The sequence below is a fragment of the Mastigoproctus giganteus genome, chromosome 10 (assembly GCF_048544385.1).
Source record: "Mastigoproctus giganteus isolate SK-2022 chromosome 10, ASM4854438v1, whole genome shotgun sequence".
Taxonomy (NCBI): domain Eukaryota; kingdom Metazoa; phylum Arthropoda; class Arachnida; order Uropygi; family Thelyphonidae; genus Mastigoproctus; species Mastigoproctus giganteus.
The window spans coordinates 131,692,749-131,715,661 of NC_143584.1; the positions used below are offsets into that span (position 1 = coordinate 131,692,749).

General features: G+C 38.4%; 1 protein-coding gene across 5 annotated transcripts in view; it reads right to left on the bottom strand.

Annotated features, from left to right (window-relative positions):
• LOC150079291 (intermembrane lipid transfer protein VPS13D-like) overlaps positions 1 to 22,913 on the bottom strand; it is a 1,618,665-nt gene that overhangs the window by 88,412 nt on the left and 1,507,340 nt on the right. For all 5 annotated transcript variants that reach the window (XM_090383928.1, XM_090383929.1, XM_090383926.1 and 2 more), the window contains 2 exons: positions 16,557 to 16,850; positions 816 to 952 (listed from right to left, as the gene is read on the bottom strand). In XM_090383928.1, the coding sequence (XP_090240054.1) occupies positions 816 to 952; positions 16,557 to 16,850 (431 nt within the window). The remainder of the gene's footprint in view (positions 1 to 815; positions 953 to 16,556; positions 16,851 to 22,913) is intronic.

A 22,913-nucleotide genomic window follows, 5' to 3' on the forward strand; every position in this document is an offset into this window, starting at 1 on the left:
GAGCAGACTTTTAATAAAACCCCACTGTAAGGCTAATTACTGCAACCTCTAAGCTAGTTGTAAGTAGTAAGAGCTGAAAAATGGGGTCTGGTTCCCCAAGAGGACAGCGACTCCTCCACAAGCAAGGCATTTACAATTCTATCCTTACTTATAATAGTAAAGTTACCCATGTTTGGGTCATTGTTTGCCTTTAGTTAAGTCTCCTGTTAGCAAAAGCAGGCTGGTGAATGCCTTGATGTCATACTGTTTCATTGGAATCTATGACAATTCCACTGTAGAAATTAAGTCAAGGGCAAAAGGAAGGGCTTCTCCTTTTTCAAAGGTGACTAAAATAGTTTCAGCCAGTTCACTGGAACCAACAGTAAATTCAAAATGAGTAGCATTTGGTGGGAGTAGTCAAACACTAGGAGAAGTTGTTTCTTAATGTTTCAGAGACAGTGAGACTAGATAAATTTAAAGCAGAATTTTATGATCATCATGTAAAAATGGGGATAGTATGAAGATTCTGTTTTACTTTAACTATTGTTCTTTTATTCATTGAATGATTTAATTCTGGCTGATGCAGAAAATGTTTTTTTTCTTGCATCACTTGCTCTTATGAATACTAATATGAATGATTGTTATTACAACTATTCTATGCTATTTATGTCATAATTGGTTTTCACATGTTATAGTTCTATGTAGTCTGAAACAGATCTTAGTTTTGAACACAGTGACTGTCACTGTGATTATTTTGTGTAATTATTTCTGAAAATATATACAGATATGTAGAAAACCTGCATTAAAAAAAAATGTTAAAACTTAATATAACTAACCTTTGTAAATGATTGTCATTTTCATCCACCTTCTCAAGTTCACTATCAGGCTGGTTATATCCAGCAAAATGCAATAATTTAAGAAGCAACTTTTCTTCTATTTGGAGAGTGACATTTCTCATGGTAATTATCATATGCTACAAAAAAGAAAAAGAATGCTGAAATCTAGAAGACTATTGAAAGTAGTATTGAAATTTGCAAACTTTTTCAACAAAAAGAAATAAAATTATAAAAATGAAAAATTTAATTTCAGTAATAAAGAAGTAAATATAAAGCAAAAGTAAAAAAACAAAAAATTATATACAAATTAATTAATTTTTCTTCTTGTTTCTCAATATTACAAAATGACGACATACTTGTTTTATGTTTCGTTTTGCAAACTTATTTCAAATATCAGATGTCAAATATCAATTGTGACTTACTTTTAAGGATACAGTAATGGTTGACTAAATATGGAAATATAAAAATACATCAGTGAAATGGGACTTTTTTTTCTTGTAGAAAATGCAAAGAATTTGTTTATTTATCAATTTACTTTGCATAAAAATATTCAAAATTATCCTAGTTGTTTGGTTCAAAAATAAATTCTCTTTTTACAATCCTCTTCCTCCATGCTAATCAAGTGTCTTCTGCTCACTGCAGTAATCAGAGGCACTGAGAGCTACCACAGGCTCTGGAGAGAACACCTCGCATGGCTAGACTGCCTTTCTTCATAAAGAAACAAATCTCCAATTTTAGGCACCCTCCACAATGCTCAGAGAATTTTAACTTCTTCTGACCTTTACCTCATCCATTAGCCTAGCGCTAACTTTAATTGCTTCTAATAAAAATAATGCATGTTGCAAAAAATAATGTCCGAAGGTACACATTAACCAGCCAAGCATATTAGTGATCTCTACTTTTACGACTTTTGAAACTAATCATACTTTTGGAGCTGCTGATAATTATTAGATAATCAACAATTCCAAGACAGTTTTATAAATAATTTGAACCAGACACAAACAGATATTTGAAGCTTCAACAGCTTGTTTGTTTGTTTGAGGATTTATTATGCACATTGGCATCTATGGCCATAGTGCACCAGCTTCAATAGCATCTGGCAGTTAGGTTTCCATTCTAGCATTATGTTACTATGAGTTAAAAGTAGAACAAATGTGGGGAAGAGGAGACTGCACCTTCTGGATGCACAGTCAGTAACTCTGGAAAAACGATAAAAAAATTCAAAACCATACCAAGTAAATTCTTGTCTATATCTAAGAAGGTACAGAAAATCACAGCTCATTATTTTCAAGTTATGACTGGCAGGTGTAGTGTCAACACTGCACAGTTAAGGAAATGACTGGGTATTGATTATTGCCTAATCAGTTTTTAATATTACACAGATGCCAACTTTTGATTGCAAAAAGACTAGATAGGCATTTGTAAGCTGCTTGAGAATGGAGGGTTTGGGCCAAAAAAAAAAAAGAAAAAAAAAAAAAAAAAGAAAAAAAAACAGTTGGCTTAAAAAGAAAGTTTTTAACAAAAGGCAAGAGTTCTTCCTAAAACACAGCAGAAAAACAGGAGTTTTTTGGAAAAAGTAGGAGCATTATTAAAAGCTCCACACAGCACTAGCAATAAATTTCCCTGGAAAACACAGCTACATGATTATTTAGCAGTATGGTATACTTTTAAACATTAGCTTACCTAACATTTTTCTGTCTGTGGATTTCTATTTGACATCAATTGGTTTTGATTGCTTCAAGAAAGATACTGATCTAGTCTTTGCACTCTTCAGAAATGTTGAGTCAAAGTTAAGATAACAATGGATCTGCTGCCTAGACTTGGGTCTCAAGAGCATTCCCAAGCTTCACCAAAAGAGCTAACATAGGTTAGTATTAGTATTAGTAACGGCCGCATGGTGCAAGAAAGCCTATGGCTTATGCTGCACCAGCAAAAAAAAAAAAAAAAAAAAAAGGTTTTTTTGGTTTTTCTAAACTGGCTGATTGAAAATGTCTAGGAATGAATTAACTCGTAAAGTCGAGAACTACCTGTATTTCTCTTTCTTTTATCATTTTTTCCACTAGCTGGCCATAAGCATTTGATATAAATGCAGATTAAAAACCAAAATAGAAACTGTGAATATAATATACTTGCAGTTTGTATTAATCGATCACATGAGAATGTATTATGTTCTTGCGTGATCAATTGCATCATCTGCCAATACAGTATTCCATTGCAAGCTTGAAAAATATTCATTTTTTTCTAAATGAGTACTTCACAGTCATAAGTCGAGATAATCAAGTTGCAGAATACCTGTATAATGAAATATAGCCTGGAATAACTCTGATTGCTCCCATCTGTGGTGGCAACCAAAAATGGCCCACTCTTCAGAGGGCCGTTTCTACCACTTCTTTACCTATCCATGCAATTTCACTAACAATTCTTTTGCTTTTGTTCTTCTACCAGCATGTTTTTTTTTCTGCTGTTTCACTATCTGGAAATATATTAGCATTAGCATTAGTAGAGGCATTTGATGCAAGAAAGCAAGCTTATGCAGCATCAGCCAAAAAAAAACAAAAAAAAACCCACTTCCACTTCACCCCTCTGTTCGTTCAAAATACCTGTCCAGCTGAGCCTTAAACTTATTTAGGCTATCAACCTCCACTACAAGGGATGGAAGTCTGTTCCACCAACCAACCACCCGCTGGCTAAAGGCAAATTTCCGCATGTCTATCCTACATCTATTTTTCCTCAATTTGAATTTATGCCCTCTCAGGTGATTTTTCTGAGCTAGAGGAAGAATCCCATCAGCATTGAGCATGCTTAAACCATTCAAGGCTTTATACACCTCTATCAGATCACCTCGCTGGTGCCTAGTCTCCAGACACTGTAATTTGCAAAACTTAAGCCTTTCTTCGTAAGAGCACCCCTTTGTTCCATTCACTAATCTTGTGTCCCTTCTCTGTACTCGTTCCAGCAGCTCTACATCCTTCTTGAAATGAGGCCTCCAGACCTGTATACAGTACTCTAGGTGTGGCCTGACCATTGCCTTATACAATGGAATAATCACCTCCTTATCCCTGCTGGAAAAATTCCTGTATATCATTGACAATACTCCATGAGCAACTCTTGCAGCCCGTCTGCACTGATCAGAGAACTTCATATCTGCCTGCACAACCACCCCCAAGTCCCTTTCATTCTCTACCACTGTCAGTATAGTACCACAGCTTTGATACGTTGCTCTGGGGTTGCTGTTTCCCATGTGTAGTACTTTACATTTGTCAATGTTAAACTTCATTTGCCACCTCTCAGCCCATCTGCTCAACCTTTCCAGATCCTGTTGCAGCAGCATAGTGTCAGTAGTGTTCTTGACAACCCTGCCAACCTTTGTATCGTCTGCAAACTTGGACATTAAGCTTGATATACCATCATCAATATCATTTATAAATACAGAAAACAATAATGGACCCAACACTGAACCCACGATGAGCAGTGTCCATTGATTACCACTCTCTGTCTTCTCTCCCTCAACCACCCCTTTATCTATAGCAGCAATTTGCCTCCAATGTCCCACTGCTCCAATTTGTGTAGCAGTCTTCCATGTGCAACAGTATCAAGAGCCTTTCTAAGATCCAAGTATATAATATCAAAGTTATTCCCTGCATCCAGTTCTTTTGTGACTGCATCATAGTATCCAATCAAATTGGTCAGGCAAGACTTCCCCTTAACAAAACCATGCTGTGTCTGAGCTATAACTGAAGTCTTGTCTAAATGATCCTGCAGTGCTTCTTTAACCAGTGCCTCCATTAATTTTCCTGGAACAGAAGTTAAGCTCACAGGTCTATAATTACTTGTGTCAGCCTTTGATCCTCCTTTGTGAATTGGGGTCACATTTGCACATTTCCAGTCTATGGATACCTCCCCTGAGTCCAAGGAAGCTCTCATAATTATGGCTAAGGGTTTGCTTACTTCCTTTGCTACCTCCTTTAATATAACTGGATAGATCCCATCCACCCCAGGTGCCTTTCTTGTGTTTATCTTCAACAGTTTCTCCTCCACTTTACTCCCAGTTATTTCAAGATTCTGTAGCTTACTGCTAGAGTTGAATACACCTCTGGCATTCCCCTCGCTGAATAACTCCTCATGTGTGAATGTCGATGCAAAATATTCATTTAGTTTGTTAGCTACCTGAGCAGGATCATCAACAGTTGACCCATCAATATCAAGTGGACCAATCTGATTCATCCCCTTCCTTCTAGAGTTTACATAAGTAAAGAACTCTTTGCTGTTTTTCTTTGCATCCCTTGCCAAGGATTTCTCGTAATCTGCCTTCGCCTGCCTAACCTCCTTTGTAACTTGGTTGCATATCAACTTGTATCTATCATAGGCTTCTGTGCCATGTGTTAATTTGTAAGTATCCCATGCATTTTTCTTCTCTGCCATATGCCTCATTAGTTCATCTGACATCCATTTTGGCCTAAACCTTGAACAATATTTCTTAGTTGGTATGTAAAGCCTAGTAGCTTCCAAGATAAGTTCTTTGAATGCTTCGCATTTTGAATTTGCTGTTGGTAACATCATCAGTTGGTCCCACTGTATAGAATTTAAATACTGTCTCAGTCCATCGTAGTCGCCTTTACGGAAGCAATAACCCTTCCCTTTACCCCTAATGGTAGTTACCTCTTTGAGTAAATCCCACTTCAGCACACTGTGATCACTGCCACCTAGTGGTTCATTTATCTGCAGATTCTTAATGCATGAAGAATCACTGCTGATAATCAAATCAAGAGTATTATTCCCTCTAGTTGCCTCCCGAACATGCTGATGTAGAAAACAATCATCCAATAAATCCACAAAAACCCTGCTAGTGTGTGAGTAACCAGCCCCCAAATTCCAGTCAATATCTGGGAAATTAAAATCTCCCATTATAAGACTCTCTGATTTACTGGCCCACTCTATTTCCCTGTACAGTTTCTTATTATACTCATCAGAGTCATTAGGCCTATAGCACACTCGTACTCTCAATTTTGATCTCCCAATGCTTATGTCACACCAAACTGAGTCAACACTGCACTGTCCAGCGATGTCAACTGGCTTCACTTCCTTGGGTTTTATGTGTTTCTTAACTAATAGCATAACCCCTCCCCCCTTCCTATCCTTTCTGTAGACGTTGTACTCCCCAAATTCCAGTTCTGCATCCCTTATATCTGTGTGACACCACGTCTCTGATATCCCAACAATATCTGCCTTTGATGTTTTGAGCAATACCTCAAATTCATCAAATTTATTTACTAAACTCCTAGCATTGGTGTACACGCAAGTATACCTGCACCTGTTTCTATTCTTAGCTACCCTAACACAACCCATGTGTTTACTTGTGCCGCAATGGCTCCCAGCAGTCTCTGAAATATCATGCATCTTGTTTTTCAGGCTTCTGCTCATTCTAATAGAAGCAGTGCAAGAATCTCTTTCACCTCTGCCAGTGGCTACTGTCAATCTATTGGTCTTTGTCTCCCCCCAAGCTAGCAGTTTTCCAACCCACCTAACACTGCCTCGATAGCATCAGCAAATATTCTTGCACCCTTTCTATTTAAGTGTATCCCATCCCTGTAGAAGCAATCTCTCCTGTTAACAAGTACAGTCCAGGCTGAAAAAAATTCTACCCCTTGAGCCTTGCACAATCTTTCCAGGGCCGAATTGATCGACAAGGCTCTCATCATATACTCCCTCCTATCGTGTCTGGGCAGAATTGCAGACACTTTCAAATTCAACCCTAATTCTCGGCTTTTGTTCAACAGTGACCTGTACTTGTTAAGTAATTCTGCTGGTCTCCTACTCTTTATATTATTAGTGCCAATGTGTACAACTATATCACCTTTTGTGCCCTTAAAAGATAATATTCGCTCTACAACGTCATCAACCTTTGCCCCTGGCAGACATATTTCTGAACAACATGCCTGTATGATCAGCATAACTCACAAGAAGATTGTTTTAGGGCAAAAGATGCAAATAAACATTTGGGGTGTATGACATTATCACCACAGTGAAATGTAAAATCTTTGCATTTCAAATATTTCAGATTTCAGAATACCTGGAATAACTTGCATATGTCTTCTGAAATTTTATGTTGTATTTCTTTGGTATCTTAGTCAAAGACTACTACTTGGCATTAAAAAAATGCAAGGTGACATATCACATATTGAAGGACAGTGTGGATGACCTGTCCTTCAATATGTGATATGAGAACTTGAAGGACAGGGTGGATGCCCTCGAAGGATTTAAATTGAGGGGCCCATCAAGCTCTCAGCTGGCCACATCAATGCCAGAGCTTGCACATGAACAAACTAAATGAATATTTAGTTTGTTCATGTGACTAAATGAATATTTAGTTTGTTCAGCTAACAAACTAAATGAATATTTTGCATCAACATTCACACATGAGGAGTTATTCAGGGAGGGGAATGCCAGAGGTGTGTTCAACTCTGGCAGTAAGCTAGATAATCTTGTAATAACTGAGAGTAAAGTGGAGGAGAAATTGTTGAAGATAAACTCAAGAAAGGCACCTGGGGTGGATGGAATCTATCCAGTTATATTAATGAAGGCGGCAAAGGAAGTAAGCAAACCCTTAGCCATAATTATGAGAGCTTCCCTCAACTCAGGGGAGGTACCCATGGACTAGAGATGTTCAAATGTGACCCCAATCCACAAAGGAGGATCAAAGGGAGACACAAGTAATTACAGACCTGTTAGTTTAAATTGTTCCAGGGAAATTAATGGAGGCACTGGTTAAAGAAGCATTTCAGGATCATCTAGACAAGACTTCAGTTATAGCTCAGACACAGCATGGGTTTGTTAAGGGGAAGTCTTCTCTGACTAATTTGATTGGATACTATGATGTAGTCACAAAGGAACTGGATGCAAAGAATAACTTTGATATCATATATTTGGATCTTAGAAAAGAATTTGATACTGTTGCACATGGAAGACTCTGCACAAATTGGAGCAGTGTGGCATTGGAGGCCGTTATTGTTGTTGTTTGGTTTTTAAGGAGCATTAACAACTAAGGCCATATTGCTCCGGGAATATGCGGTGGTCATTCCTTGACCTTTCCATATCCTCCGTATTTGGTGGTCACGGGCTCGAACCCCGGTCTAATCAAGAAGCGTGTGCTACGCACTGCCGCTCCTGCCCACCTGGCTACGGAGGCATGTCATTGGAGGCAAATTGCTGCTATGGATAAAGGGATGGTTGAGTCGGAGAAGACAGAGTGGTAATCAATGGACACTGCTCTTCATGGATTAATGTTATTAGTGGAGTCCCTCAGGTTTCAGTGTTGGGTCCATTGTTGTTTTCTGTATTTATAAATGATATTAATGATGGTATATCAGGTTTAATGTCCAAGTTTGCAGATGATACGAAGGTTGGCAGGGTTGTTAATGACACTAATGACAGTACACTGCTGCAACAGGATCTAGAAAAGTTGAGCAGATGGGATGGCAAATGAAGTTTAACATTGACAAATGAAAAGTCCTACATATGGGAAACAGCAACCCCAGAGCAACCTATCAACTCTGTGGTACTACACTGACAGCGGTAGAGAATGGAAGGGATCTGGGGGTGGTTGTGCAGACAGATATGAAGTTCTCTGAGCAGTGCAGACGGGCTGCAAGAGTAGCTCATGGTGTATTGTCAATGATATATAGGAATTTTTCTAGCAGGGATAAGGAGGTGATTATCCCCCTTGTATAAGGCAATGGTCAGGCCACACCTTGAGTACTGTATACTGGTCTGGAGGCCTCATTTTTAGAAGGATGTAGAGCTGTTGGAATGAGTACAGAGAAGGGCAACAAGATTAGTGAATGGAACAAAGGGTTGCTCTTACAAAGAAAGGCTTAAGTTTTGCAAATTGAAGCATCTGGAGACTAGGCACCTGCGAGATGATCTGATTGAGGTGTATAAAGCCTTGAAAGGTTTGAGCATGCTCAATGTGGATGGAATTCTTCCTCTTGCTCAGAATAATCGCCTGAGAGGGCATAAATTCAAATTGAGGAAACACGGTTGTTGGATAGATGTGCGGAAGTTTGCCTTTAGCCAGTGGGTGGTTGATTGCTGGAACAAACTTCCATCTGTCGTAGAAGTTGATAGCTTTAATAGATTCAAGGCAGAACTTGACAAACATTTGGAGCAAGTGGATGGGTGAAATGAGGGTTTTTTTTTGGCTGATGCTATATAAGCTTGCTTTCTTGCATCACGTGCCTTTGCTAATGCTATTATTAAGGAGTTAACTTATGCCTGGGTAATGCGCACGCGCGCGCACGCACACACACGCACACACGCACACACACACACGCACACACACGCACACACACACACGCACACACGCACACACGCACACACACACACACGCACACACACACACACGCACACACACACACACACACTTTCTACTACCAAGGTAGTTTTAATGCATCTTTTCAATTATATCTCATATTCAAAATATGAGATATAATTAAAATGATGCATTAGAATTACCTTGGTAGGTAGAAATGATGTGTGTGCATTACTCGTGCATAAACTCCTTTATACTCTTAGGCATTTAGAATACTATTATTACATGATTCCATTTCAATATACAGTACTTGACAAAATTAACAGAACAAAATGTTTTTCATAAATATTTTATTGTTAACAGTGTCGCCGAAGGCGAATATTTGATATAATAAGCATCCTGGCATGTAAATTCCGAGTATCCAATAGAAATCAATCTACCACCTTACAAAGCCACACAATACGCAAATTATTCATGCATATAAAAACACGGGTTGCAACCACATCACTTCATTCCCATTTTTGGCTTGCCCAATGGGACAGCCACATCTCCAGTACTCAGGATGGCAAGTCATTGTTGTTTATTCTTTGAGATGGCAGGCCATTGGATGATTTGAAGCCAGGCTGAGGTGGCACGTTGGCTTAATGTGTCACGCAGTGTCATCTTGGCACTATGGAAGCAGTTTCATGAGACAGGAACCATCACAAGAGGAGTTTTCCAAGGTTGCCTGAGGGCTACATCAACCAGAACAGACCACTATCTGGCTCTAACAGCAAGGTGGAAGCCTACGACATCTTGTAATCAACTATCTCTTGAGGTTGCTGTGGCCACAGGTGAAAACATTTCTAACTGGACTGTGTTAAGGTTCAATTCAAGTGGACTCTATGCAAGGAAGCCAGTACTTTGTATCACAGTAATCCCAAACCACTACAGAGCTTGTCGAAACTGGTGACATGAACATGTGACTTGGAGACCTGGCAAATGGGATATAGTGATGTTCTCTGACGAGTCCTGTTTTAGCCTACACAGCCCCAGCCTTAGCAAATGCAGGACCTGATTGGAGTATGCTGTCCTTAAAAATTCAATATTAACCCCTCAATATTTTGAAATAACGAAAAAATTAAACTATTAATAATTCTTTATTATTTTTATATACATTTTGATAATATAAACAAAACTAATCAAAAGGATATTTTTCTTGACCTTTTATAGGCATAATCTTTCAAAACTTTCGCAAAACTTAAATTTCTTGCTTCTTCTCTTTCAATGGATAAAATTACAAGGCTGTTGAGTCTGTCTTGAAGCATTGTTGTCCTCAGATATGTTTTAATTAATTTTAATCAGGAAAAGCTTCTTTCCCCTGATGCTGAAGTGACTGGAATTGTTAAAAATAATTCTTAGCAATATGAATAAATTTGGAAATCCAGTGGCTCTTTCATTAGTTGCAAGAAATTTTAAAATATTTAAAGGATTTTCAAAGCATGATTCTGGAAGAATCAGTTTCTGTGCTTCAATTTCCTCCACTAGCATATGGCCATCAATATTTGCTACCTTCACAGACTTGACCAATTCATTATCCTCAATGATTTTGGCATCTGAAAGTGCAATTTCTAAATCCGCTGTATATTTTCTTAATTCGTCCTTTGGAATTCTTAGAAATTTACCCAAGAAACCAAAAAGATTATTATGTTTTACTAATTGCTCGAAACATGGCTCCAGAGACTGCAAAGCCTTGCCTATGATTTGATTAAGGCAGTTTACCTTGTAAATTTCCTTCGTATTTGTTATAGATTCATTAGCAGGCTTGTAATTGAAGACTTCAATTACGAGATAAGAAGCTTAGCTTCTTATATTTAGCCTGTTGAACAGGTGAGTGTGAGAACAATAAGAAAATCTGTTTCATGGCAGACTCTCATCAACAGCATGAAACACTGCTAGTTGGAGTGAATGACAAAAAAGCACTTGATAAGAAGCAGATGCGGAATCTCAGCCTTTAATTTCTTATACATCATTTTTAATACCAACCATTATGGATACATTGTCAGTACATGTGCAATAAGTCTGTGCAACGCTAATCCATCACTTCTTAGCGATGTTTTAAAATATTTACCTATTTCTTCTGCAATGCATTCATTGAGTTCAATTATGTCAAGAAAAGTTACCAAAAATCGATTCTTGAAATTCAAATGGTACCATATTACAATTTCCAACATTTTTATAATGCCAATGTCATTACTTTCATTGATAATTAAAATTAAGTTTCTATTTGCTAAATCAGGTTTAAATTATTCATGAAATGTGGTGCTATAGCATTGTATATAATTGAAGTACATTTTGTTCTTAACAGTTTGAAGTCCTTACTTACCCTGCTGTCTGAAAAACGTAATTTAAGTTATAAATGCAAATGGGTCTGTGGTACTGGATTCCATGACTTAAAGAAGAAAATAATACAGTATATATCCAGTAATTAAAACAGTAATTTTAATGACATTCTTTGTCAATAAAATTCAGTGTCCAGTAATTTGTCATTGTCATTAAAATTTAGTATATATCCAGTAATTTTAATGACATTCTTTTCATTAAAATTCTAATTACTGGATATATACCAAATTATTTTCTTCTTTGAAATTTAAGTTGTCACTCAATGATCAACTGCCCTTAATGCACAATACACAGTTATGAAAAATGCTATGTCGCTTTCTGCCTTTGCACCTTCTGTGTTGCCAATTTTCTTGAATGGTAATACTCTCTGATGCTGAAAATTAAAAGGCTCTTTGGCTTTCTTGTGCTTCATTTGTATATGATGCCTTTCAATATCACTTATTTTGGCTGCCAACATGCATTTACAATATTTACAAACACATTTTAAATAATCAACATCTAATTTGCAGATGTCAGTTCTTATATTTAGCATCTTTGAGCCATCGATCACGGAAGTTTCTAGGAAAGGAAGTTGAAGAGTTATGAATGATTAGAAATTCATATTATGATATCTTTTGCTTGGTTTGTCATTTGTAATTGTCATTAACAATACTGCCAACCGAGCATGGTGAACCATGCTCGGTTGGCAGTATTGTTAATGACAGTATACTACTGAAACAGGATCTAGAAAAGTCGAGCAGATGGGCTGAGAGGTGGCAACTGATGTTTAACATTGACAAATATAAAGTACTATATATGGGTAGGAGTGACCCAAGAGTAACATACCAACTGTGTGGTACTAAACTCAGGTAGTGGAGAATGAACAAGATCTGGGGGTAACTGTGCAGTCAGATATGAAGTTTTCTGACAGTGCAGGCAGGTGCAAGAGTAGCTCATGGTGTCTTGTCAATGATATACAGGAATTTTGCTAGCAGGGATAAGCAGATGATTATCCCATTGTAAAAGGCAATGGTCAGGCCCCACCTTCAGTACTGCATACAGGTCTGGAGGCCTAATTTTAGGAAGGATGTAGAGCTGCTGGAACAAGTAGAGAAGTGCAATTAGATTGGCGAATGGAACAAAGGGTTGCTCTTACGAAGAAAGGGATAAAGTTCTGCAAATTGCAGTGTCTGGAGACTAGACACTTGCGAGGTGATCTGATTGAGGTGTATAAGGTCTTGAATGGTTAGAGCAAGTTCAATACTGATGGGATTCTTACTCTTGCCCAGATTACTTGCCTGAGGGAACATAAATTCAAATAGAGGAAGGACAGTTATAGAACAGATGTGTGGAAATTTTCCTTTAGCCAGCTTGTGGTTGATTGCTGGAACAAACTTCCATCTGTCGTTGAAGTTGGCAAACTTAAATAAATTCAAGGCAGAACAAGACAAACATTTGGAGTGAATGGATGGGGGAAATGGAAAAGTTTTTTTTTGGATAATGCTATTTAAGCATGCTTTGTTGCATCATATGCTAATGCTAACTTAAGACAATACAGGTGACTATAGATATAATGACAGGGATGAGTATACTAAACAGCTATACAGAGTAAGATTGGGCTAGCAAATCAAAATGTCTCATAATCGAGGACTTTAACTTTCCAGATGCTGACTTGATTTTTGTGGTTTAATCACTCACAGACTAGCAAGACTTTTGTGGATTTCTTGGATATCTGTTTTCTACAGCAGCATGTTAGAGAGGCAAAACAAGAGGAATCACTACTTATAATCTTGATCTCATTATCAGCAGTGCTTTTTTCATGCATTAAAGTCCTGCAGCTAAAAGACCTAACTGGGTGGCAGCAATCACAGTGTAGTAATGTGGAATTTAATTAAAGACGTAAGTATTGTCAAGGGTAAAGGGAAAGACTTTTGCTTTTGTAAGGGTGACGACAGCAGTCTCAGACAATTTTTGAGGTGTCGCCGTAGCCAGGTGGGCAGGAGCAGCACACGCTTCTTGATTAGACCAGGTTTGAGCCCGTGACCATCAAATACGGAGGATGCAGAAAGGTCAGGAAATGACCACCGCATGTCCCTGGAGCAATATGGCCTTAGTTGCTAATGCTCCTGAAAACCAAATAACAAACACATAAATAACAAAATTTTTTAATACTGTTCAGTGGGACCAACTGGTGATGTTACCAACAGCAAATTCTAAATGGGAAATATTCAGGAAAGTAATCAAAGAAGTTACTAGGCTTTTCACACCAACAAAGAAAAACTGTTCAAGGCTCAGACCTAAATAGATATCAGATGACCTACATAGATATGTGACAGAGAAGAAAAGTGTATGGGAGGCATATAAATTATAAGGTGATACAGAACCCTTTGGTAGATATAAATTAGTCTGTAATCAAGTCACAAAGGAGGTTTGGCAAGCTAAGTCAGATTATGAGAATTCTCTGGCAAAGAAAAGAATTCAAAGAAAAAACAAAAAGACTTCTATGCTTATATTAACAGCAGAAATAATGGGTTTAATCACATTGGGCCACCTGTGTATCAGTTAACTGTTGATGACCCTGCTCTGGTTGCTGAAAAATGAATAGGTATTTTGTATCTACATTCACACATGAGCAATTCTTTAGGGAAGGGGATGCCAGAAGTTTATCAAACTCTGAAGAGCTAAATGACTGTGATAACTGAAATGAACATGGAAGAGAAATTGTTGAAGATGGACATAAAAAAGGCACCTTGGGCGGATGGAATCTGTTTGTTTGTTTGTTATTTGGTTTTTAGGAGTATTAGCAACTAAGGCCATATTGCTCCGGGATATGCGGTGGTCATTCCCTGACCTTTCCGCATCCTCCGTATTTGGTGGTGACGGGCTCGAACCCCAGTCTAATCAAGAAGCGTGTGCTACGCAACGCTGCTCCTTCCCGCCTGGCTACAGAGGCGCCGCGGATAGAATCTATCCAGTTATATTAAGGGAGGTAGCAAAGGAGGTAAGCAAACCCTTAGCCATAATTCTGAGAGTATCCTTGGATTCAGAGGAGGTTCCTATGTACTGTAGATGTACAAATGTATCCCCAATTCATAAAGTGGAACAAAAGACAGCATGAGTAATTACAGATCTATCAGCTTAACATCTGTTCCAGGGAAAATAATGGAATCACTGGTTAAAGAAGTAATGCACGATTATAGGCCACATCTTGAGTACTATATACAGTTCTGAAAGCCCCTCTTTTTAGGGAAGGACGTAGATCTGCTGGTACAGATGCAGAGAAGGATAACCAGACTGGTGAAGGGGACAAAAGGATACTCCTACCTATAATGCACCTGTGGGGGAGATCTGATTGAGTTGTTTAAAGTCTTGAATGGATTGAGGAGGGTAAATGTTAATAGGATTCTTCCATTTGCTGAGACTACACACGAGTGGGCATAAATTCAGTTTGAGGAAGGATGGTTGCAGGATAGATGTGTGGAAGTTTGCCTTCAGCCAGTGTGTGAAAGAGTAGACAAATTATTGGAGCATACAGATGGGTGGAACTGCATAAGGGATTTTTTTTTTTTTTTTTTCCAGCTGATGCTATATAATGCTTTCCTGCATCAGTTGCCTTTACTATTACTTACTGTCCTTCACTGGCCTGCTCAGTCACAGCTCTCACCAATCAAACATCTGTCAGATGAAGTGGAATGGGCTGATTATGACAGGGTTCCACTGCTATCTGGTCTTAGAAAATTGTGGAATATGAACAAGTCCACATGTGCTGTGGAATGCTTTCAGAAGTTTAAGTTTGTGGAGAGAGAGAGAGAGAGAGAGAGAGAGAGAGAGAGAGAGAGAGAGAGAGTCCATGACCTGATGACTTGAGGCTATTCTGAGGGCTTTTGGGGGTGCTACTTGCTATTAGGTTGGTATAATTAATAAACTGGCTACTAAATGAATAACAGGGAAAAATAGGGAAGGAGGAAGAGAGAAATATGGAAACCAAGATCTCAGAAAACTTTGAATTTTTGATCATAGATTCATTGGTTGTCAGTGCAATTTCTGATCATGCCATGGAGCCTTTATTATTACTCAAGGACCATGAGGAAAACTGCTACAGATGAAAAATGCAAAGACAAATCCACTGTAAAACTGATACCTTCATGATCCTTAATGGTATAAAGTACTGTGTCAAGAAAGTGCAAGTCAGAGCCTCATTATCATCTTGTTTCAGCATTGAAAGCACCACCAATGAAAACACTTAAATCTGATTGCAGTAGATGACTCTAATCAACCGGTGCAATTCCACCGCTTTGCTTTTGGAAGCTTGAAGTGGTGAAACCCATGTTTAGTCTCTAGAGCAAAGTTTCTGGTATCCCCTGCCATCTCGTCACTCTCCTTCAACCTATGCACAATACTAAGTACTATAGGTTTTGATAACTTTCATGTTTGGGGTTTTCATAAAACAAAAAAAAAAAAAAAACTTTACCAACTGCCCTTTCTTTCAGTGTTCCAGGCTTGCAGAACATCCCCTCCCCAACCACCATATAATCTGGAAATTTAGAACGACAAGAGAGAAGACAGACTTGGAGTGTTAATGCAGATAACCCTCATATTTTACCATTGTAATCTAGAAACGAGTGTGAGAGAGGGAAGTGAGGATATGTGTCCTGAGGATTAATCAGGACCTGATGCTCATGTTAAATAAGAAGTGATTAATAGAATTCACTCTAAGACTTATGAAAAACTTTTAGATTTTGCATATAGATGATCTAGCCCTGCAATTTAGCATACAATAAATTATATATAATTCTTAAGCAGGAGCAGAGTATCCATGAAATTAATCCAAACAGCACTTTTATGAGAGTCAAAATTTTAAATTTATCATTCTGAAAAATTTCTTAAAGAAAAACAGAACAGCAGAAAACTTATCTTGCTGGGCAATAAAATATCTAGTATTACTCTGATTCTTAAATAAAAATTGCTATGATTAGTCACACATTTATCAGTGAAAAACTATTTAACAAAAAAAAAAGAAAAAAAAAAGTACTTTATATTTAAAACACTAAAATAAAAAAAACACCTCTTACCTTAAATATTTCTGCTTTTATGTTAGGCATGTTGACTTTGTGACTAGTTAAATGAATTGCAGGAAGGTGCCGCTGTTGATCTTTTTTTCCTGGTGGAGTTAGGAAAAGGACAACCTGCTTTTCAGCATCTCTTAACTGATTATCAATTTGCATAGTTTTGACACTTCCATCCAGAGACTGATTAGTTGCTGATTTATTATACTCAAGAGTAATACTACAAAACATAATATATATTAGTTCTTCACTGAAGCTGTTAACAAGGGAAATTCCAAGGCCACATAAGCTGATGCATAACTGAAAATAATGAACAGATTCAAAATAAATGTTATGTCCTTTAAAATTACATATATTACTAAGTTTTTCAGTTTTTTATTATTATTATTATTAAAATTAATTCAGAAGCTTCACCTTTAAATAAAGGGTAATATTTTTGAGACCCTCCTCTCTCTCTCTCTCTCTCTCAATTTTTTTTTTATTCATGAATGAGACATCTATAATGGGAAAACTGTTGAAAAATTTATTTAGAACTCCTTTTTTTTAAAATATAAAAATAGAAAAGCCACCCTACTATGCAGGCAATTTGCTCATATGCAACTTAATTGCTCCCTGGCTCTGTTAGCTTTATCCACAGCAGCAATTTGCCCCAAATGCCACACTGCTGCAATTTGTATAGCAGTCTTCCATGTGCAACAGTTAGAAAACCTTCCTAAGATCCAAGTATATGATATCAAAATTAATCTTTGCATCCAGTTCCTTTGTGACCACATTGTAGCATTCAATCAAACTGGTCAGAGAAGACCTCCTCTTAACAAACCCATGCTGTGTCTAAACTATAACTGATGTCTTGACTATATGATCCTGCAGTGCTTCTTTGACCAGTTGTTGTTGTTGTTGTATTTGGGTTTTCTGGCACAAGGGCCTCTTGGGCCATATTGTGCCTGTTCGATATTTGCTTATCACAAATTTCTCATGTTATTGTGATCATAGGCTATTATAGAGATTTATCTGTTTCAAATAAGTAAACAGTTCCTCCAAATTTGCATCATTGCCAAGAATCTGCAATAAGGTTATCGGTTCCTTCAAATGGGACAGGGAGGTAAAGGTTGATTTTCTGGTAGTTGAAAGTTGGGGACATTCAATGAGAATATGATATATTGTCAACTGTGACTGGCAGAACAAACACTGAGGAGGGTTCTCTCCCATAAGCAAATACAGATGAGTTGGATGTGAGTGTCCGATGCGGAGCCTTGCTAGAATTACTTCTTGCCGCCTGCTTTTCCTGATACTAGATGTCCACAATTTTGGCTCTTTTTTTATCTGCAACAGTTTATTATTTATTTGAGCTTTCCATAGGTCAGACCATTGCTTCCTACATGATGTTTCAATGATGGATTTGTAGTCGGTGTAGGGCACTGTTTGTTGCCTGGAAGTGCTTGAGTCAGGGTGTTTAGCAGCGGCGTCCGCTTGTTCATTACCTGGAATGCCTGCATGACCAGGTATCCAGCAGAAGGTAACCTTCTGGTTGGCTTTTTTACAGTAAAATAACTTGGACCGTATCTCTTTAAGAATCGGATGAGAGGGCGGCATGGTAGTTTGAATGGCAGTGATTGCGCTTAAGGAGTCTGTGTATATCATAGATTGCTTTATACAGCTGTTGTGTATTTTATCTAGAGCTAGTTTAATAGCAAATAATTCTGCAGTATAGATAGTACATTCCGTAGGAAGAGACACAGCATCTGAAAAGGTAGAAGAAACTGCTGCAGCACCAACGGCTGCATCTGTTTTGGAGCCATCAGTATAGATAGGTACTTTATCTGAGTTTTCCAACAAATGAGTTTTATGGAGCTGTTGATAGTTTATATTTGCCACAGAGGATTTTCCCCATCTGGAAAAGGAATTGTCGCAGAGAGGTGAGAATTCAGTCCAGGGAGTTTCAGGAGTAGCAAGGTCTTGGAATATGTTGTGAAATTTAAGATCCCAACTGATCGTGAGTTCTTGCAATCGAATCCCTGCGGGGCGGTTTTCATTAGGCTTACTGTGATATAATTCAACATATTGAGGATCAAACAGGTACTGCCAGCTAGGGTGGAATGGCATGCTTTTAATTTTTGCTGCATAATTACACAATAAGGATTTTCTCCTGAGATTCAAAGGGGGTTCATTTGCCTCAATATACAGGCTGTGGACCGGAGATGTTCTGAAGGCTCCCACAGCTGTCCTAAGAGCACTATGCTGTATGGTGTTTAGACGTAATAGTGAACTCTTCCTAGCGGAGTCATAGACAGGTGATCCATAATCTAATCGTGATCTTATTAAAGCTCTATACAGATGAAGGAGAGAGCTTCTGTCAGCACCCCAGGACTTAGCAGAGACTGCTCTCAGGATGTTCAGTTTTTTTAGACATGTAGTTCGAAGGAAAGCAATATGGGAAGCAAAATTAAGTTTGTTATCTAAATATAACCCCAACAGACGGAAATTGTTAGTGACAGGAATCAGGTTGTTTTTTAAAAATATTTCGGGATCCGGGTGAAGTTTGCGTTTTTTACAAAAATGAATTGCGCTAGATTTCTTTTCTGATAGGGAATAGCCATTCCGCAATGCCCATGATTCAATTTTAGCGATGGAAATTTGGAGTTGTCTTTCAATGGTGTTCATGGTTTGGGATTGACAAGAAACAACGAGGTCATCAGCGAACATATATGATTCTACTGTATTAGGTACATCCTGTGTCATGTTTGTAATTCTTATTGAAAATAACGTCGGACTAAGAATGGACCCCTGAGGAACACCCTCCTCTTGTACAAATGATTTAGATAAATTGTTCATGTATCTAACCTGAAATGTTCTGTGGCATAGGAAGTTTTCTATAAAGTGGGGTAAATGACCTCTCAAGCCAAAAGAATGAAGATCTTGAAGTACACCGTATCGCCAGGTGTTATCAAAGGCTTTCTCAATATCAAGATTGATCATGACCAGATGTTGTCCCCTTATGAAGGCATTTCGTATGTTTGCTTCTGCTTTTATCATTACATCTAACGTGGACCGGTTCTTTCGAAACCCGTACTGATTATTATTTTGCAAGTTGTTAGTTTCCAGGAACCACGTTAGCCGCCTGTGAACCATTTTTTCCAAGACTTTGCCTAAGCAGCTGGTCAGTGAAATCGGCCTGTAATTATGTGGAAAGCTGCGATCCTTTCCTGGCTTTGGAAAGGCTAGTATAATTGAGTGACGCCAGGAGTTTGGGTAAATATTTTCTAGAAATATTCGATTGTAATATTTTAACAATGCCCTTTTTGTTCTGTTGTTTAGTTGGCTTATCATGATGTAGTAGATCCCATCTGGACCAGCAGCACTACTGGAAGTTTTATTGAGCGCCCCTAAAAGTTCTGTTAATGTAAATGGCTGGTTGTACGGGTGTGAAACTCTAGTGGAGAAATTGATCTTATGCTGCTCTGATGATTTTTTAATTTTCTGAAAGATTGGGTTGTAGGTGGATACACTTGATATACTGGCAAATGATTCGGCTAAGGCATTTGCAATTTCTGCCGGTGAGGACAACTCCTTTCCTTTCCAGTTTAATATTGAGGCTGGGGACTGGATATATTTGCCATCAATTGTTTGTATTTTCTTCCAGATGAGTCTGATATCTGTGTCCTTGTTTATACTAGAGGAAAAGCTAAGCCATGCTTCTCTTTTTGCCTTCCTTCTTATTTGGCGGAACTTAGCTTTCATTTTTTTAAAACTAATTAGGTTACTGGTTGTGGGGAATTTGCGGAACAAATTCCAAGCCCTATTTTTTTCCTGTTTAGCGTATGTACAATCCGGATTCCACCAGTAATTATTGTGTTTGCGTTTCCCAGGCAAGGACTTTGGTATTGTAGAGTTGGCGGCTTGTAATATTTGATTCGTTATATGTTGTGTGACATAATCTATGGGTTGAAGTTGAATTATTTCATCATCTAACTGAACATTTGAAGCATATTCATTCCAGTGTGCCCTACGAAATTTCCATTTGGTGCGACCCGGCAAAGGGGGGTTTACCCGTGTTTGCAGCTTGCAGAGAATTGGTAGATGATCACTATTTAGTGGATTTTCAAGAACAGACCACTCCGTATTAGTACATATGGAGGGAGAGCAGATTGAAAGGTCTATAGCACTCATGGATCCTGTTGAAAAATGTATATAGGTAGGCTCTCCAGTATTCAAAAGGGTAAGTTGGCACACATCGAGAAGATTTTCTATTTGTTTACCTCTTTTGTCGATTGTTGGAGATCCCCACAGCGAGTGATGAGCATTGAAGTCTCCGAGTAAATAGAAAGGAGGTGGTAGCTGGTCTATTAGATTTTCTAGATTTTCTGAGGAGATTGAGGAATTTGGGGGAAGATATATAGATGCTATTGTAATAGTCATGCCAATTTCTGCGCGCATTGCCACTACCTCAAAAGGAGTCTGAAGAGCAACAGGTTTAGATGGAATATTATTTCTAACAAGAACTGCCACGCCTCCACGAGCTGGCGAGTCGATACTCCTATCTCTTCTGAACATGGTATAATTTTTAATGGTAGGACACACTTGTGGATTTAAATAGGTTTCTTGTAATGATATACATGCTGGTTCATAGCGGTTTACGAGATCATGCAAGTCATCTTTTACATTACGAAAGCCTCTACAATTCCACTGAAGAATTCTTTCCATTATGCGTTCTTGTTAGTTGTTTTTGCTTCTGACAGTTTTTTGGTTGTAGCTTGTTTATACCTCTCTATTTTTCCTTTGTCTTTCTTAGGAAAGAAAGGACGTGTTGTGTCTATCTCATCAGTTGCATGGAGTTCTAAAATTCCATCATCTGAATTTTTCTCCTGATCAATATCCATTTCCGTTGAAATCCGTGGATGCACTATTGGGGTTTCTGTAGCTTTTGGTTTCATTGTTGACGCATCGGCTGGAATGGAGATTGGAGTATTGCTGGCTTGTTCAGTTGTTTGTTGTGAAGGACACTCTTTGGGAGAAGTGAGTATGGATCGTGCCCAATTCGCGATAGATGTATTAGGAGGAACTGTAACGTCCGTTTGGATACTTACTGATTGCACCTGTTTGGCAGCTGTGGCATACGTACGCTTTGGCTCCATTTTGATTATTTCTCTTCTCGCCTCTGAATAAGTGACTTTGTTTTCCACTTTATATTTCTGTATTTTTTTCCCTTGCTTCCATAGTTCGCATATTTTGGAGAAAGCTGGGTGATTCCCTTTACAATTTGGGCAATTAGGAGTGGTAGCATTGCAATCGGATTGGTTGTGGTCTTTCGATCCACAGTTAGGACATATTGCCTCACCTCTACATGCAGTCTGAGAGTGTCCATATTTTTGGCACTTATAGCACCTGATTGGGTTTGGGATGTAGGGTCGGACACGGCAATGGAGATAGCCTGCTTTGACAGATGTTGGTAAGATGGGAGAGCTAAAAGTGAGGATTATGCTCCTTGTTGGAATGAGAGTACCATCTTTACGAGTCATGATTCTCCTGGCTTGGATGACTTTTTGTTCTCGTAGCTCTTTGACTATTTCCTCCTCTGATACGGTTAATAAGTCCCATTCTGCAATTACTCCCTTGGAGGAATTTAAGGTGGCATGGGGAGTGACTTTTATGGGATGTCCGCCGAAAGTTGTCAGATTTAATAGCTTTGCAGAATGCTGGGATTTCATGGTCTCTACCAGAAGATCCCCAGACTGGAGTCGCCTTACTGATTTTGGTGAACCTGCGACAGCCTCTAAGCATTTTTGCACAAGGAATGGGGACAATTTACTCAAAGGCTGGTCTGATGTAGAGTGCAGTATGAGAAATGCTGGTATCTCCTCTTGAGGATTTGTTTTCAACCTCTTGGGTTGGGAGAAGTCATCATCGGTGTGTTTTGTCGCTAGTTTTGAGCTCGGAGGCTCTAAAGGTGGGAACGTATTGTTATCCATCTTTGCTCCTTTCAGCCCCGGGAGAGTGGATTTCTTCTCCCAGGTTACCGGCCCCGCCACGGGGAGGCAGGAGCAGTGCCGCTAGAGTGACCAAGCGGTATAAAAGTTAGTATATTAGTTTAAATGAAAAAAAGAAAGGTGATTTGCCTTTCTGAAACTTACTTACAGATCGTAAGTCTAAGTTTACTAGTATTTAATGAAAACGTAAGAAAACTTTTTTAACTGAACAAAACTGCAGCTTCGAGAAAAACGCTCTAGAAATCACTGAGAATCGCTTGATCACTATAACGCTTGGCACCCGGGGCCTCTTTGACCAGTGCCTCCGTTAATTTCCCCAGAACAGAAGTTAAACTAACAGGTCTTTAATTACTTGTGTCCCTTTGATCCTCCTTTGTGA